The sequence below is a fragment of the Naumovozyma castellii genome, chromosome 1 (genome assembly GCF_000237345.1).
Source record: "Naumovozyma castellii chromosome 1, complete genome".
Taxonomy (NCBI): Eukaryota; Fungi; Ascomycota; class Saccharomycetes; order Saccharomycetales; family Saccharomycetaceae; genus Naumovozyma; species Naumovozyma castellii.
This window is the reverse complement of record NC_016491.1, coordinates 2,707,072-2,723,006: the sequence shown is the minus strand read 5'-3', so window position 1 is coordinate 2,723,006 and position 15,935 is coordinate 2,707,072. Positions and strand designations below refer to the sequence as shown.

At 36.7% G+C, this 15,935-nt stretch overlaps 8 protein-coding genes across 8 annotated transcripts, besides 1 other annotated feature; 6 read left to right on the top strand and 2 right to left on the bottom strand.

The window, feature by feature from the left end:
* Nucleotides 1–82: 82 nt before the first annotated feature.
* Nucleotides 83–628, top strand: ARF2 (Arf family GTPase ARF2; the record flags this gene model as incomplete). The annotated part of the gene is made up of 1 exon (XM_003674277.1): nucleotides 83–628. The coding sequence occupies one exon, from the start codon at nucleotides 83–85 to the stop codon at nucleotides 626–628; it is 546 nt and encodes a 181-aa protein (XP_003674325.1).
* A 494-nt stretch (nucleotides 629–1,122) lies between these two features.
* On the bottom strand, nucleotides 1,123–1,728 carry RDI1 (Rdi1p; the record flags this gene model as incomplete). Its single annotated transcript, XM_003674276.1, has 1 exon — nucleotides 1,123–1,728. The coding sequence occupies one exon, from the start codon at nucleotides 1,726–1,728 to the stop codon at nucleotides 1,123–1,125; it is 606 nt and encodes a 201-aa protein (XP_003674324.1).
* Nucleotides 1,729–2,312: 584 nt separating this feature from the next.
* PPH21 (phosphoprotein phosphatase 2A catalytic subunit PPH21) lies at nucleotides 2,313–3,410 on the bottom strand (the record flags this gene model as incomplete). The annotated part of the gene is made up of 1 exon (XM_003674275.1): nucleotides 2,313–3,410. The coding sequence occupies one exon, from the start codon at nucleotides 3,408–3,410 to the stop codon at nucleotides 2,313–2,315; it is 1,098 nt and encodes a 365-aa protein (XP_003674323.1).
* A 543-nt stretch (nucleotides 3,411–3,953) lies between these two features.
* Nucleotides 3,954–7,358, top strand: VMA1 (H(+)-transporting V1 sector ATPase subunit A; the record flags this gene model as incomplete). The annotated part of the gene is made up of 1 exon (XM_003674274.1): nucleotides 3,954–7,358. The coding sequence occupies one exon, from the start codon at nucleotides 3,954–3,956 to the stop codon at nucleotides 7,356–7,358; it is 3,405 nt and encodes a 1,134-aa protein (XP_003674322.1).
* Nucleotides 7,359–7,913: 555 nt separating this feature from the next.
* Nucleotides 7,914–7,991: a sequence feature (Short protein (NCAS_0A13830, CCC67941.1) was converted to a misc_feature.).
* A 547-nt stretch (nucleotides 7,992–8,538) lies between these two features.
* Nucleotides 8,539–9,939, top strand: SRF1 (phospholipase D regulator; the record flags this gene model as incomplete). The annotated part of the gene is made up of 1 exon (XM_003674272.1): nucleotides 8,539–9,939. The coding sequence occupies one exon, from the start codon at nucleotides 8,539–8,541 to the stop codon at nucleotides 9,937–9,939; it is 1,401 nt and encodes a 466-aa protein (XP_003674320.1).
* Nucleotides 9,940–10,336: 397 nt separating this feature from the next.
* On the top strand, nucleotides 10,337–12,793 carry CDC53 (cullin CDC53; the record flags this gene model as incomplete). The annotated part of the gene is made up of 1 exon (XM_003674271.1): nucleotides 10,337–12,793. The coding sequence occupies one exon, from the start codon at nucleotides 10,337–10,339 to the stop codon at nucleotides 12,791–12,793; it is 2,457 nt and encodes an 818-aa protein (XP_003674319.1).
* Nucleotides 12,794–13,647: 854 nt separating this feature from the next.
* LYS21 (homocitrate synthase LYS21) lies at nucleotides 13,648–14,964 on the top strand (the record flags this gene model as incomplete). The annotated part of the gene is made up of 1 exon (XM_003674270.1): nucleotides 13,648–14,964. The coding sequence occupies one exon, from the start codon at nucleotides 13,648–13,650 to the stop codon at nucleotides 14,962–14,964; it is 1,317 nt and encodes a 438-aa protein (XP_003674318.1).
* Nucleotides 14,965–15,318: 354 nt separating this feature from the next.
* Nucleotides 15,319–15,588, top strand: STF1 (ATPase-binding protein; the record flags this gene model as incomplete). The annotated part of the gene is made up of 1 exon (XM_003674269.1): nucleotides 15,319–15,588. One exon carries the CDS (start codon nucleotides 15,319–15,321, stop codon nucleotides 15,586–15,588), a length of 270 nt encoding a protein of 89 aa, XP_003674317.1.
* Between the last annotated feature and the right edge of the window lie 347 nt (nucleotides 15,589–15,935).

Sequence of the window (15,935 nt, the reverse complement as noted above, 5' to 3'; positions counted from 1 at the left end):
AATTTACTAACATTTTCCTGGTTAAAATACGAATATTATTTTTAGCATCACTTCAGAAAGAAAAGAAAACAGAATATAAACAATGGGTTTGTATGCTTCAAAATTGTTCTCTAACTTGTTTGGTAACAAGGAAATGCGTATTTTAATGGTGGGTCTTGATGGTGCTGGTAAGACCACTGTTCTTTACAAGTTGAAATTAGGTGAAGTTATTACAACTATTCCAACTATTGGTTTCAATGTTGAAACTGTGCAATATAAGAACATCTCCTTTACCGTATGGGATGTCGGTGGACAAGATAGAATTAGATCTCTATGGAGACATTACTACAGAAACACTGAGGGTGTTATCTTTGTTGTTGATTCCAATGACAGATCTCGTATTGGTGAAGCTAGAGAAGTTATGCAAAGAATGCTTAATGAAGATGAATTGAGAAATGCAGTTTGGTTAGTTTTTGCTAACAAACAAGATTTGCCAGAGGCTATGTCTGCTGCAGAAATCACCGAAAAGTTAGGATTACACTCTATTAGAAATCGTCCATGGTTCATTCAAGCTACTTGTGCGACATCTGGTGAAGGGTTATACGAAGGTTTGGAATGGTTAAGTAACAATTTGAAAAACCAATCCTAACTGTGATTTAGTAAGTGGATGTAGAATAGATCTTTATTCTAAGTAATTATGGTTGTAATAAAAATTTATTCAAATATATAATTTGATGTGTTTAACAAATATTGGACTATCTAATACTGTCGAAATATATCATAAAATAATTTGGATGCAGGTGTAATATAAGGTGTCAAGTTAGTTGGAAACCAACTGGTTTTGCAGTCGCCCCCCAATATTCTCGGATTTAAGCCATCGAAACACGTAAATTTATCTGCATAGTCTTTAAACTGATAAACGTGTTCATAATCCTTGGCCAAGCTACCGATATGTTCCAATAAATAAAGAAAATCATACAAAGCTACAAAATCAAAGTATACAGTTGATAGAAAAGTTTCTGTATTATATTATTGGTAGATATGAAATGCAAAATTAATGAGATCATCATTAATGGCTCCGATGAGAACATAGGTAGGTAAAAAAAATCTAAAAGTAAAGTTCTTATTTTAAATAGAGCTTTTTTATTTCTTGACAATTTCAACACCCCAGTTTAATGTTAAATGAGTTTTCTTATCATCATCGATGAACTTAGACACCGCACTATAGTTACCTCTAACCAAGAATCCACTGGGTGCTTCACTTTCAGGAAGTTCAACTTCATAATAGGGCTTACCCTTTGTATTTGGCGCATAAGACCCTAAATGATCATCAATTTTATCGACAGCGATACCGGCTTTTTTAATGTATTGAACATATCTCAAACCTGTTATGATTTCGTGTTGTACTTTGAAAGTAATTTTCAATTTATAAATTGCGTTTTCTTTGATCTTGTAACGTTTGGATGCTAATTCCTTGATTGTCTTTTCATTAGTCAAATCAAAAGTAATTGGAGTTTCATTATTTACCAATAATTGAATCTTCTGAATAACCACCTTTCTCTTATCACCTTCAAACTCCAGAGGCAAAACATCCTGTCCCAGACCCAATGATTCTTTCCATTTAGCCAAAGATTCATCTCCTGCATCTAATTTCTTATATTCGTCGACTGTCTTTTTGGCGGAGACTTTGTAATCATCGCTTGGTTGTTCATCTTCGAATTGTTGGAAATCAGGAGTCTCACTAGCCATGGTAACAGTTGTAAATCGGATTCTTATCGTTTGGGCTTGAGGAAAATGAAATGTGAATAAGAGTGTATTGTCTTTTAATTTTCAGGATCTTCTTAATATAGGAAACCTCACCTAATTTGATCTCCTCCAACAAAAAATTCGCCCAGGTGACGCGTGAAAACAATATACGACCAATTGTGTCATTTCTGTTTTATCTTGAAATAGCATACAGAATGTATTAAGTTACCAACGAATGCTTCTACTACTAGTATTCATTATCTTTCAGGTTGGTTTGATAGCCAAATAAATTTGGATCAACATAAGTAAAAACATGAACTGCCCTCTAGTTGTATGAAACACTCGAACAAATGGTGCATGAAAACGAAGAAGAAACGTTTAATTAGACATCCAAACCATACTAAAACAACGTATTCTGTTGTTTATAAAACTTGAGTCAGATCCGCACCGTTACAAAGCCATCGGAAGTTTTGTGCATTGTAGAAATATCAATGAAGTGCTCTTTTGTAAACATATACAGTTATACGTATACATAATTATCGTTTATTTTTGTATTATACTTAAAAATTCTGTGATATCATACAATTTCATAAGAAATAATCCGGCGTCTTTCTACTGACTGTTGGTTCTCCCGGTCTCACTGCCGGATCATATTGAAGGAATTGTCTATTCTGATTTTCATCCACTTCCATAATTGCAGCTTGATTCCCACACCTATAACAATAATTTGGTGCACTAAAGATTGTGACGACATTTTGTTGATGTGACCAAGAATAACCTTCCATGACCAATTGATGTGCCCTTGCGACCAAAGAAAGTCCATTCGTATGGTTAAATTGTTCACTAATATCTTGACCAAAAGTGAAACCAGCACCTCTGGGACTGATCCCCCATCCACCTCTATCATCAGGATCTGACCATAACAAGTCACACATTGGACCTTCATGAGGAACTTCTTGTATTCTATTTAATTCCCTCACTTGATCAATAGTTTCAATCATAGGAGACAACCCACCATGCAAACAAAAAATCTTATTATCTACCAATGCTGTAATAGGGAAATAATCAAATAAATCTGTAAACATTTTCCATACATTAGCACTCCCGTATTTCCTTAAACATTCATCATAGAATCCATAAACTTGTGTAATTTGTCTAGATTCGTGGTTACCTCTCAGTATAGTGATTCTGGATGGATATCTTACTTTCATGGCAACCAAAAACGACACCGTTTCCACAGAATAATAACCTCTATCGACATAATCACCCATAAACAAATAATTTGTATCGGGACATGGTCCCCCAATCTTAAACAATTCCATTAAATCATGAAATTGACCATGTACATCCCCACATATAGTGACAGGGACCGAGATTGGTTTTACATTTTCTTCAAATTGTAACACATCCACAGCCATTTTACAAAGTTTCGAGACTTCTTCTTCCGACAGAAATTCACAATTACCTAAACGTTCTATCCATCCATCCAAAGTACCAATACTTGATGTCGTTAACTTTGAAGGTGTTGAGGATTTATTACTTGTTATATCTAAAATAGCACCTCCATCATTGCCACTACCCCCTGCAGTCAAGGTGGTAGCGGTTGCTCCATCCGTTCCGGTTTCCTCCATAGGAACGTCCATGTCCAAATCCATGTCCATATCTGTGTCTAGGTCTGCATCCATCTTGTTGTATCTTCTTATCTGACTGTTATCTTTTCCAACTTAAGGGATATTGAATGATCTTGGTAACGATCAAAAAGGCTTGAAAGTCCACCTAATGTAGAAAAAAATGGGAAAAAATGAGGTATATAAAAAGAAGTGTAAAGCAACACGGACCTTGATATATTTCTATTAACAATCAGCAGATTACTCCTGTTACAAGATAATGCAAGACACCATTGTATATTTCATAAGCAATATGAATTTCTGTCTGTTATGTTATTCTTTCACTGGAAAATTTCCGGCCAACTAGGCGCATCGTGTTGCACGGCACGGAGAATTTGGTATGGTTGCAACAAGTGTAAATTCAGTTGCTTAATTAATTGCAAGTGCCTTTTTCGATGAACCAACTTGTCAATTAGTCTCTTCTTTGCTTAGTGAAAGAATTAAGTTATCAATCGGTCTCCTGTTTGCTTATTGAAAGAAGTAAGTTGTCAGTTGGTCTTTAGTTTGCTCATTGAAAAAAGAACACACGCCTTAAATCATCCAATCTATTAAGATAACTCAATGGCTGGTGCTTTAGAAAACGCTCGTAAGGAAATAAAGAGGATCTCCCTAGGAGATAATCTAGAGTCTGACTATGGGTCCATTTATTCTGTCTCCGGTCCCGTCATCGTTGCTGAAAATATGATTGGTTGCGCCATGTATGAATTGGTTAAGGTCGGTCATGATAACTTGGTTGGTGAAGTTATTAGAATCGATGGTGATAAAGCAACTATCCAAGTTTACGAAGAAACTGCTGGTGTTACCGTTGGTGACCCTGTTCTCAGAACAGGAAAACCATTGTCTGTGGAATTAGGACCAGGGTTGATGGAGACCATTTATGACGGTATCCAAAGACCTTTGAAGGCTATTAAGGATATGTCTCAATCAATTTATATCCCAAGAGGTATCGATGCCCCTGCATTGGATAGAAAGATTACTTGGAATTTCACACCTGGTAAATACACTGTTGGTGACCATATTTCTGGTGGTGATATCTTTGGTTCCATTTTTGAAAATTCATTGCTATCAGATCATAAGATTTTATTGCCTCCAAGAGCTAGAGGTACGATTACATGGATTGCACCTGCCGGTGAATATACGGTGGATGAAAAAATATTGGAAGTGGAATTTGATGGGGTCAAATCTGATTATTCAATGTACCATACCTGGCCAGTTCGTGTACCAAGACCAGTGGCAGAAAAATTATCAGCCGATTACCCATTACTAACAGGCCAAAGAGTTCTAGACGCTCTTTTCCCCTGTGTTCAAGGTGGTACTACTTGTATCCCAGGTGCTTTCGGTTGTGGTAAGACTGTCATTTCTCAATCTCTATCCAAGTATTCCAACTCTGATTCCATTATCTACGTGGGTTGTTTTGCCAAGGGTACTGAGGTCTTAATGGCAGATGGTTCAGATAAGGCCATTGAAGCTATTGAAGTCGGTGAACAAGTTATGGGTAAAGATGGTGCTCCAAGAACAGTAATCGCTTTGCCACGTGGTACAGAAACCATGTACGAGGTTTGTCACACCACTCAGCACCGTAATGGTAATGAGAAGTTCGGTTTAATGAACTATGTTTGTTCAGGTAACCATAAACTGGTTCTTCGTACACCACAATTGATTAGAACAACCATCCACGAGTTAAGAGGTAAACATTACACTAGTGTTACTTTCTTTGTAACTGAGAAATCAGCCAATGGGACAATTGTTAAGCAAAGGACCAAAACCTTTCAACACGAATTCCACGGGGGAGAAGAAGCTGCTACGAAATTGGCTGCTGACTTTGCTTCAACCATCGATCCTAAACATATTGATTGGGATATCGAGGCTAAGGATTACAAGCAACTCGATCATTATGTGAAAAAGTCCTCCTACCAAATGATTAACCCAGTTTTCAAGGAATCTGGTAACTTGGCCAACATCTTAGGAGATGCAGGTATCGAAAAGACTTTAGCTGCAAAGATGGCTTGGTTGCTTGGTTTCTGGGTTGGGAATGGTCATATGGAGACCGCTCAATTTCCTGTTGATTCATGGGATACTCAGTTAGTTGACCGTATTTCCGAATATGGGAAACATTTTAACCTAACAACCACTACTGAGAACCATTATCGTTCCAACCACGTCGAAAGTAATAAAGATATCGAGATATTTGAAATGAATGAAGCCCAAATTGAAGAAGCTGAACAAACTGGTGTTGTTGCTTTTGATTCCAACCGTAAAGGTGATCCCTCTGAAACTGAACTCATTGAAGCTGAGATTTTCAATGAATCTAGACCTAGTACTGCCGGTTTATTTACTCCAGCAGCAATTTCTCCTGCGTCTTTAGTGACCGATTTAAGTGTTACCTTAAGAGGAACAGGCATTGGTGGAGCTGGTGTTAGTAAGGAGAGAAACTTAAACAACATCTTCTGGGATATTGTAACCTCTTTTGGTGTCCGTACTAACGGTCAAGGATCAACCTATGAAAAGTCTGTTCCACTTCATCTATCATATGATGATATCGAGGTTCGTGAACAATTCATCGCTGGGTTAATTGATTCAGATGGCTATGTGAAGAGTGCCGACAACCGGTTCAGCGCAACCGTTACCACCATTTATAAAGGTGTTTCTGAAGGACTTATCAGATTGGCACGCTCGCTTGGTATCAGGGTCTCTGTTAGCACAGAGAAGGAGCATGTCGATAAGAACAACGTTAAGCATAAATCATGCTACCGTGTGTTTTTGAGCGGTGAGGCTCTTATTGGTGTTCTACGCTTTTGTGCCCTTGACAGGAAGAGGACCGCGTTTAAAGAGTTCACGAGAGAAGCTGTCCCCTTCTACTTTACCTTGCAAGAAAAGGACCAAGATGAATACTACGGTATTACTCTTCCTGACGAAACTGATAAACAGTACTTGTTATCCTCCTTGGCTTTGGTCCACAACTGTGGGGAACGTGGTAACGAAATGGCAGAAGTTTTAATGGAATTCCCTGAACTATTCACCGAGAAGGATGGTAGGAAGGAACCTATTATGAAGCGTACAACTTTGGTTGCTAATACATCTAACATGCCAGTTGCTGCAAGAGAAGCATCCATTTATACTGGTATCACATTAGCAGAATATTTCAGAGATCAAGGTAAGGACGTCTCTATGATTGCTGATTCATCTTCAAGATGGGCTGAAGCATTAAGAGAAATTTCAGGTCGTTTAGGTGAAATGCCTGCTGATCAAGGTTTCCCAGCTTATTTAGGTGCTAAGTTAGCATCCTTTTATGAAAGAGCTGGTAAAGCTGTTGCTTTAGGTTCTCCAGACCGTATTGGTTCTGTGTCTATTGTTGCTGCTGTCTCACCAGCTGGTGGTGATTTCTCCGATCCTGTTACTACAGCTACCTTGGGTATTACTCAAGTTTTCTGGGGTTTAGATAAAAAATTAGCTCAAAGAAAGCATTTCCCATCTATTAACACATCTGTGTCTTACTCCAAGTATACTAATGCTTTAAATAAATATTACGATTCCAATTACGCTGAATTTCCAGTCTTGAGAGATCGTATCAAGGAAATCTTATCCAATGCTGAAGAATTAGAACAAGTGGTTCAATTAGTTGGTAAGTCTGCTTTATCTGATAGCGATAAGATTACTTTAGATGTTTCCAATTTAATTAAGGAAGATTTCTTACAACAGAATGGTTACTCTACTTATGATGCTTTTTGCCCGATTTGGAAGACGTTTGATATGATGAGAGCATTTGTATCATATTATGATGAATCCCAAAAGGCTGTTGCTAATGGTGCTAACTGGTCCAAATTATCTGAAGCTACCAGTGATGTTAAGCATGCTGTGTCTTCATCTAAATTTTTTGAACCAAGTAGAGGTGAAGAAGAAATTCATGGTGAATTCGAGAAGCTATTGACCACCATGCAAGAAAGATTTGCTGAATCTACTGATTAAAAAAAACAGCAGCAACTATAGAAGAAAAACACGTTTGGACGTTTCATATATACCTCCCTAAATTTACACCATAATTTTTATATAACATTTATTAAAACACTAATTCAAGAATAAAATAACACTATTGAATCAAGACGGTGATATCCAAGGAAACGTTACCGAGGGTAGTCAACCAGTATAACTTTTCATCTTCATGACTACTTCACTTACACCTGTTGTGCCATAAATCATTATCTTTTATGTGACATCATATCACGAGATTCGTGATCTTAAATCAAAATATACGTAAGGAACCTCGAAGAAGTCAAAATTTGAAATATATGAATGAAATTAGAATTAAAACTAAGAAGAATATAAAACAAACATACTAACATTACCCTATACTTATTTCAGGTGGCAACTTAAAGCTATAAATCACCAACCGTCACATCATCTAACGCAATTACTACCACAATTGTCATATAAACCTCCCATCGGTTTCTTCAATCATCCATATTTCGGGGGCGCTTTTAACGAGCTAGTAAATAAAATCGGAGACGTTAATTGTCAATCCGATTATTTGGATCTAGCTCTCACCTTCCGTCTCTTTCTCTTTAGTCTTCTAGTTCTCTTCTTTCTCCACTTAGCTCTCATTTTAATAAAATGGATCTATATGGTTTCTTTAGGATTGAATCAAACAAGAATAGATGTGGCAAAAGGAACCTTAAAAAATGGCACGTAAAATCCTAAACCAAATAATTGGGAGAAGTTGAAAGGTTAAATAGCATTGAAGGGTGATCCTAGTAGATGGCAGAACGATCATCCCTAATTGGAAAGATTCGCGGATGATGGACGGGTAATGCGCTGACGTTTTCTGCGTGCTCGCTTTTGAGATTTCAGGGGAGCCGTTTTTGTTTGTTGTAATTTGGAAGAAAATAATAAATGTTTTGAAGGAATTTAATGGTGTGTGGGTTGTTAATATTTTTGTGGGTGTATGGGTGTACAGTCCTCAGAAATGTACAGATGGCCAGTGAGGTCAGAGGAACATCTTTCAATGGAATACTAATATCTGTCTCTACAACCAATGCGCAATTCGACTTCGCATTTGTAGTCCCTTTCAAAGATAATCCTGAAACTGGATTTAAATAAGATTGTAGCAATCCAATAGTTATAACATATCTATTGGAGAACCTTAGCAAGAATGAGTTCAGCCCATGAAGGAGAACTTCATGATAACCCAATAAGCAAACTGACACAAAACATAAGGGAAACAACTACTCAAAGCAGTGACAATGATAAGGACCGTGTCAGTGACCATCCAGATATTAATGCTGAAGATAAGAATACCAATAATAAAGATACCCAAGAACATAGTCAGCAGACAAGGGACTCCCAGCCTCAACAAACTACATATCTGAACCCCAATTCCTTTTACCCCACTACTGTCCCTCCCTTTGAGCTTGAATCTCAATTAGAGAAGGCTAAGTTAAAGGACTCTAGCAAATATGATAATGTCACTACCAATTACCCTTCCATTTATCACGATTATGAATTTAAAGACCAGTTTTTAGTTACCCATGATAGTAAATGGGGCCAATTTGTTAATAATGTAGGTTCCAATCCAACATATGTTCATCAACAGCGATATAACGTATTAGATGTAGAATCATCTAGTTCAAAATCTAATTATAATGAAAAGGAGTCTAACACAGAGGAAGAATTAGAAAGATTGAGAGTGAGGAAAGAAGTGTTTCAAAACTTAAATTCAGGTTGGGGTGGAGAACAACGCTTGAATGCTCTTTACAACTTACCAGTTGAAGAAGATTATGAATTTAAGGATCAAAATGATAGGAATGAGTGGGTACAATACATATCCAAAATGAAAAAATTATATTATGGACCACAATCGAAGGATATGAATTCTGACATGGAGATTTTATCAACAACTTCACAGACAGCGGGCAATCGTGATGTCCATCATCAAGCTTGGCTAGATGAACTTGAGCGGGAAAAGAAGAAATGGCGTCAATTAAGACAACGGAAACTACAACAATGGAAACCTGGTTTCTTCCAACTTTTGTTTGCCAATCAATACTTACCACTAAGTTTTAGAATAATTATTGGAATTTTGTGTTGTGTTTCTCTTGGTCTAGCAACAAGAATCTTTCAAAATTCAGAGTCTCATAGCATCAGCCAAGTACATGGAACAGTATCTCAACAACCGAGTACTATTATGGCAATTTGTGTAAACGCTATTGCCATCTTATACATCATCTACATTGCTATCGATGAATTTACTGGCAAACCATTGGGATTGAGAGATCCACTGGATAAAATGAAACTGATCTTATTAGATTTGCTGTTTATTATTTTTTCTAGTGCAAATTTGGCCCTAGCATTCAATACGAGGTTTGACAAGGAATGGGTTTGTACAGGTAGCTCCAGAGACTCCGATCAATACCCTAAGATTGCATATATCTGCAGGAAGCAAGAAGCATTATCAGCATTTTTATTTGTAGCATTATTCATGTGGGTCTTCACGTTTACAATAAGTATAATAAGGGTTGTCGAAAAGGTATCGTCAACAAACGCGAGAAATTAATCCATGTTCAAAAGCCAGCATATATATATATATATATATATCTGTATATATCAACTAATATTCCATTTTTAACATAAGAGGAGAATTCTTACAAATAATAGTATTATGTCATGTAGATTTTCTATTACCCGGCGCATCAGAAATTTAATGACTTTTAAATTTGCCCCTGCCCTATTAAGAAAATTTGAAGCGTTTATAGTTGAATCTAAAATAAAAGTAGATGTAAACTTGATCAAACAGCTTAGGGGAGGAAGAAAAGTAAAGTCAATCCCATTTATAGATTTACCAGGACTATATTCTTTACGATAAAGCATTCTAATTGCATTATCAATACAAATTTAGAGAAGATTTCCAACCTGTTTAGTGCTATATCATATACAAGACAACCAACTATACCATGCCTGATTCATTACCAAGATCGGATGATTTAGAGGCAACATGGAACTTTATTGAACCTAGTATTAGCCAAATCTTAGGTAACGACAATTCCGCATCCAATGCTTCTTCATTTGGTGTTGATAAAGTTCTTTCTCCGACAATGTACATGGAAGTTTATACCGCAATTTATAACTACTGTGTTAATAAATCACGTTCATCAGGCCAATTCAATACTGATAAGACAAACAATCAATCTTCCATTCTAGTTGGTAGTGAAATTTATGAGAAATTAAGAGTTTATTTGAGACAATATGTCTCTAATTTCCAAAAGAATCCTAATGAATCATTCTTACAATTTTACGTCAGACGTTGGAAAAGATTCACTGTGGGTGCAATCTTTTTAAATCACACTTTTGATTACATGAATAGATATTGGGTACAAAAGGAGAGAAGTGATGGTAAGAGATATATCTTTGACGTCAATACCTTATGCTTAATGACATGGAAAGAGGTGTTATTCGATCCTAAGAGTAGTGATCTCGTCAAAGAAGTATTAGAACAAATCACCGCTGAAAGAGACGGCAACTTAATCCAAAGAGGTCACGTTGCGACAGCTATCAAATCACTAGTTGCGTTAGGAATTGACCCGCAAGATTTAAAGAAACTAAACTTAAATGTCTATATCCAAGTGTTTGAGAAACCGTTCTTAAAGAATACAGAAGAATACTACACCAAATATTCAGAAGAATATTTATCCACACACTCTGTTACGGACTATATTTTTGAAGCTCACGAGCTGATTAAACGTGAAGAAAGAAGTATGTCCATGTATTGGGATGATCACACAAGAAAACCTCTTTCGGAGACTTTGAACAATGTCTTAATTCGAAATCATATTGATAAGCTGGAAGCTGATTTTATCACGTTATTGGATTCCAGAGACCACCAAAAAATATCTGCACTCTATTCCTTAATGCAGAGAGATTTTACATTACTCCCCAAATTAGCTACTGCTTACGAAGAATATATTAGAAAATCAGGAGAACGTGATATTTCTGAATTAATTTCCATGCATAAAGCATCTGTACAAAACCATCCTCATCATGAAGGTAGTAATCCAAAGAGAGTTGCCCTTGCTAGCATTAATTCGCTACCACCAAAAAGTTATATTAAAAAATTACTTGAGGTGTATGGTATTTTTCGTTCCATCACCACAGACTGTTTCCGTAATGAGCCCTTATTTACAAAGGCCTTAGACAATGCATGCAGAGGATATATAAACTCCAACGAATTTGCTATTCCTCCTGGTTCTCCACGATCTGCTACTTCCAAGACATCAGAGATGTTGGCTAAATACAGCGATCAATTGTTGAAGAAATCAAGTAAGTCAGAATTGGTCAATGATATGTCTGTAGATGACATTATGACAATTTTCAAATTTTTAACCGATAAGGATGCATTTGAGTCCCACTACCGTAGACTATTTGCCAAGAGATTAATCCACGGAACTTCCACATCTGACGAAGATGAAGAGGCAATTATTCAAAGGTTACAAAGTGAAAACAGTATGGAATATACTGGTAAAATTACTAAGATGTTCCAAGATGTAAGATTATCTAAAATCTTAGAAGATGACTTCGATGTAATTCTTAAAAAGGCACAAGCAAATAAGAACTATAAACTACCTGCTTTACAACCATTTATACTGGCTGAAAATATGTGGCCCTTTTCTTATCAAGAGGTTGATTTCAAGCTACCCATTGAATTACAAGAGTCACATATGAAGTTGGAACAAGTATACACTGAAAAGCATAATGGTAGAATCTTAAAATGGCTATGGCCTCTCTGTCGTGGGGAATTAATAGCTGATATAGGTAAACCTGGCCGTGTACCTTTCCAATTCACAGTGACCTTGTTCCAGATGGCAATCTTACTACTCTTCAATGATTCAGATGTTTTGACTTTAGAAACTATTCAAGAAGGCACATCGTTATCCATTCAAAACATTGCTGCTGCAATGGTGCCATTCATCAAATTCAAATTAATTCAACAAACCCCACCTGGTTTAGAAGCTCTAATGAAGCCCGACACCGAGTTCAAATTGGCTCGTCCATACAAGGCACTAAAAACGAACATTAACTTCGCAGGTGGTGTTAAGAATGACATATTAAATGGACTAATTTCAGCAGATGGTAATTCACAAAGAGCTTCTGGTGGAGCTGATCTTACTGAAAGCGAGAAAGTTGAAAAGGAGCTGGGTGCAGAAAGACAAATATTCCTTGAGGCATGTATTGTTAGAATTATGAAGGCTAAGAGGAAATTGCCACATACAATGTTGGTTAATGAATGCATAGCACAGTCTCATCAAAGGTTCAATGCAAAAGTTTCCATGATAAAAAGAGCCATTGACAGTTTGATTCAAAAAGGATATCTACAAAGATGCGATGATGGGGAATCATACACCTACTTAGCATGATGAAAATGGAGAGGTATATGGTAGTAGTCTTTTGAACTAGCATGAATGTAAATATTTGCACTTAAATAATAAATAAAATTAAATTAATGAAACAAAAAAGAAAAAAAAATATTACATTGCACCTTGGTGCGTTTCTATCTAACTATATTATAGGAAAATTCAGAATAATTTTTTTTCGGTATTGGCAATATTGTGTATATTTCTGTGTTTGCACCTTTTCCACAAGATATATGAAAACTTTTACCTTCATCTATCTTAAATGAATAGAAAACCAACTACACGCCTCAGAACGAATCCAAAAGGGAAAACAAAGCAAGCGCAGGGAACGACAGTGCTTCAGCTCTTGGCGTTTTCCCTACGTTGATTCGCAATAGATACGGCGAATTAACAGTGAGATTAATTTGTGTCCATGCCCAGTGTCAGATCGCGTCTGTTTGTTGCCACCCATTTTCTGTCTGACTCAGAGGGAGAGCGTGTGATGATGGACTCGCATGGCCCCAGAGCGTTAGGCAGAAGCTCTTCGGAGAGATCCCGTGAACGCAGCCAGCCCTGTTTCGCTGTCAACAAAAACTGTGAAAGTAGAGCAATTTTCCGCCGGGAATTGAAATTCCATGGGATTTACTGAGTCACATTGGAATTTTTCACCAAGTTTCAAGGATCTCTTCAAGTTTACACCAACTAACAACGTAACGGCATTATTACTCATACTAAGTTCAATCTCATCTGTTTAACCTCATTACTCTATATAAGTAAGAGCTATCTCTCTAGATTGTCCCTTAAGTTCACTTTCTGTCTACTATTATTTTTATTTTTATAATTGATAAGCAGACTACAAGTAACACTATCGCAGAACAATGAGTGAAAAAGAATTCCAGCAAGTCGGTGAATCTACCACCGGTCCAGCCCAACAAAACCCATACGGTCCAAACCCAGCTGACTTTTTATCTAATGTCAATAATTTCCAATTGATTGACTCCACACTAAGAGAAGGTGAACAATTCGCCAACGCTTTCTTTTCCACTGAAAAGAAGATCGAAATTGCCAAAGCTTTGGATGATTTCGGTGTTGATTATATCGAATTAACTTCCCCAGTGGCTTCCGAACAATCTAGAAAGGATTGTGAAGCCATTTGTAAATTGGGTTTAAAGGCCAAAATTTTGACTCATATTAGATGTCATATGGATGACGCCAGAGTCGCCGTGGAAACCGGTGTGGATGGTGTTGATGTGGTTATTGGTACTTCCAAATTCTTAAGACAATATTCTCACGGTAAAGATATGAATTATATTGCCAATAGTGCCGTGGAAGTTATCAATTTCGTTAAATCCAAAGGTATTGAAATTAGATTCTCTTCTGAAGATTCATTCAGAAGTGATTTAGTCGATCTTCTAAACATTTATAAGACTGTCAACAAAATTGGTGTGAACAGAGTTGGTATTGCTGACACTGTCGGTTGTGCTAATCCAAGACAAGTTTATGAGTTAGTAAGAACTTTAAAGAGTGTTGTTTCTTGCGACATTGAATGTCATTTCCATAACGATACTGGTTGTGCCATTGCTAATGCCTACACTGCATTGGAAGGTGGTGCTAGATTAATCGATGTCAGTGTTTTAGGTATCGGTGAAAGAAACGGTATTACCCCATTGGGTGGGCTAATGGCTAGAATGATTGTAGCCGCTCCAGAATATGTCAAATCCAAATATAAGTTGAAGAAAATCAGAGATATTGAAAATTTGGTTGCTGATGCAGTAGAAGTCAATATTCCATTTAACAATCCAATTACTGGGTTCTGTGCCTTCACTCACAAAGCCGGTATTCATGCAAAGGCTATCTTGGCTAATCCATCTACATACGAAATTCTAGATCCACATGATTTCGGTTTGAAGAGGTATATCCATTTCGCCAATAGGTTAACAGGTTGGAATGCAATCAAATCGAGAGTAGATCAATTGAATTTGAATTTAACAGATGCCCAAATTAAAGAAATTACCGCTAAGATCAAGAAGTTGGGTGATGTTAGACCACTTAATATTGATGATGTGGATTCTATCATCAAAGATTTCCATATGGAACTTACCACCCCAATGTTGAAACCAACAGAAGGTGAAGGTGAAGAGGAACCTCTTGATATTACAGGAGAACCTGCTTCCAAGAAGGTCAAGACTAAATAAACAATCATCAAATAAGCAATTGAAAAACAAAACCCCCTCCCTTTTGTATAGCAGCAATACATGCGATGTTGACGTCGCCAGCATTCATTAATCAATTTACATAACCAATTAAATAATATAAAATAAACGACTTTTAATGTTCAATGAATGAAATCTGTCAAATTTAGAACAATAGTAAATCTTCCGAAAATTTACCCCGCTCTCGGAACCCCTTAAAGATTCATATATAATAGAAAAAATCTCGAAGAACAATAGGCGTAGCCCACAACAATAGTGAGGAAAAAAGGAAACATAAAAATTATTTACCTGCGAATAACGCTAATAAAATCCTAACTAAAGATACAACATTTTATTATGCTGGCCTCCCGTACAACGTTCGCCAGATCCCTAAGATATCAATGTCACAATCTAACTTTATTGAGATTATATTCGGACGGCTCCATCGGCAGTTCCAGAGGTAGTATACAGGACTCATTTCTCAAAAGGGAAAGAGCGAAGGAGGAGTACTTTATCAGACAGCATGAAAAGGAACAATTCAGTCACATTAAGGAGCAATTAAAGACTCATCAAAAGAAACTGGACACACTTCAAGAGAAAATCGACAAGTTGACCAACAATTCATAAAATAGATACAACACCCCACAATATATATACATTTGTATATGTATATTTAATTTCTATATTCTTTATCTCAATAAAGTTTCAAATTGAAGAGAGATGGAGTTACGTAAGCGCCTATGTGTCACCACACACGAAGCACAATTTTTCACCCGCAAAGTTTCGAAGCAATAGCGTTACCGTTCACTCACCGTTAATGGTCCATTCGTGTATTGTTTTCTGAGGATACCGTGTTAAAGCACAGACCCCTTAAGCTCCCCTTATTTCTGTGCTAGTTCGATCCCCTCTTATTCCACTTATATAACAAACGTTAAATCTCCGTTATCTGATAACTTTAAACTATATTTATTCCT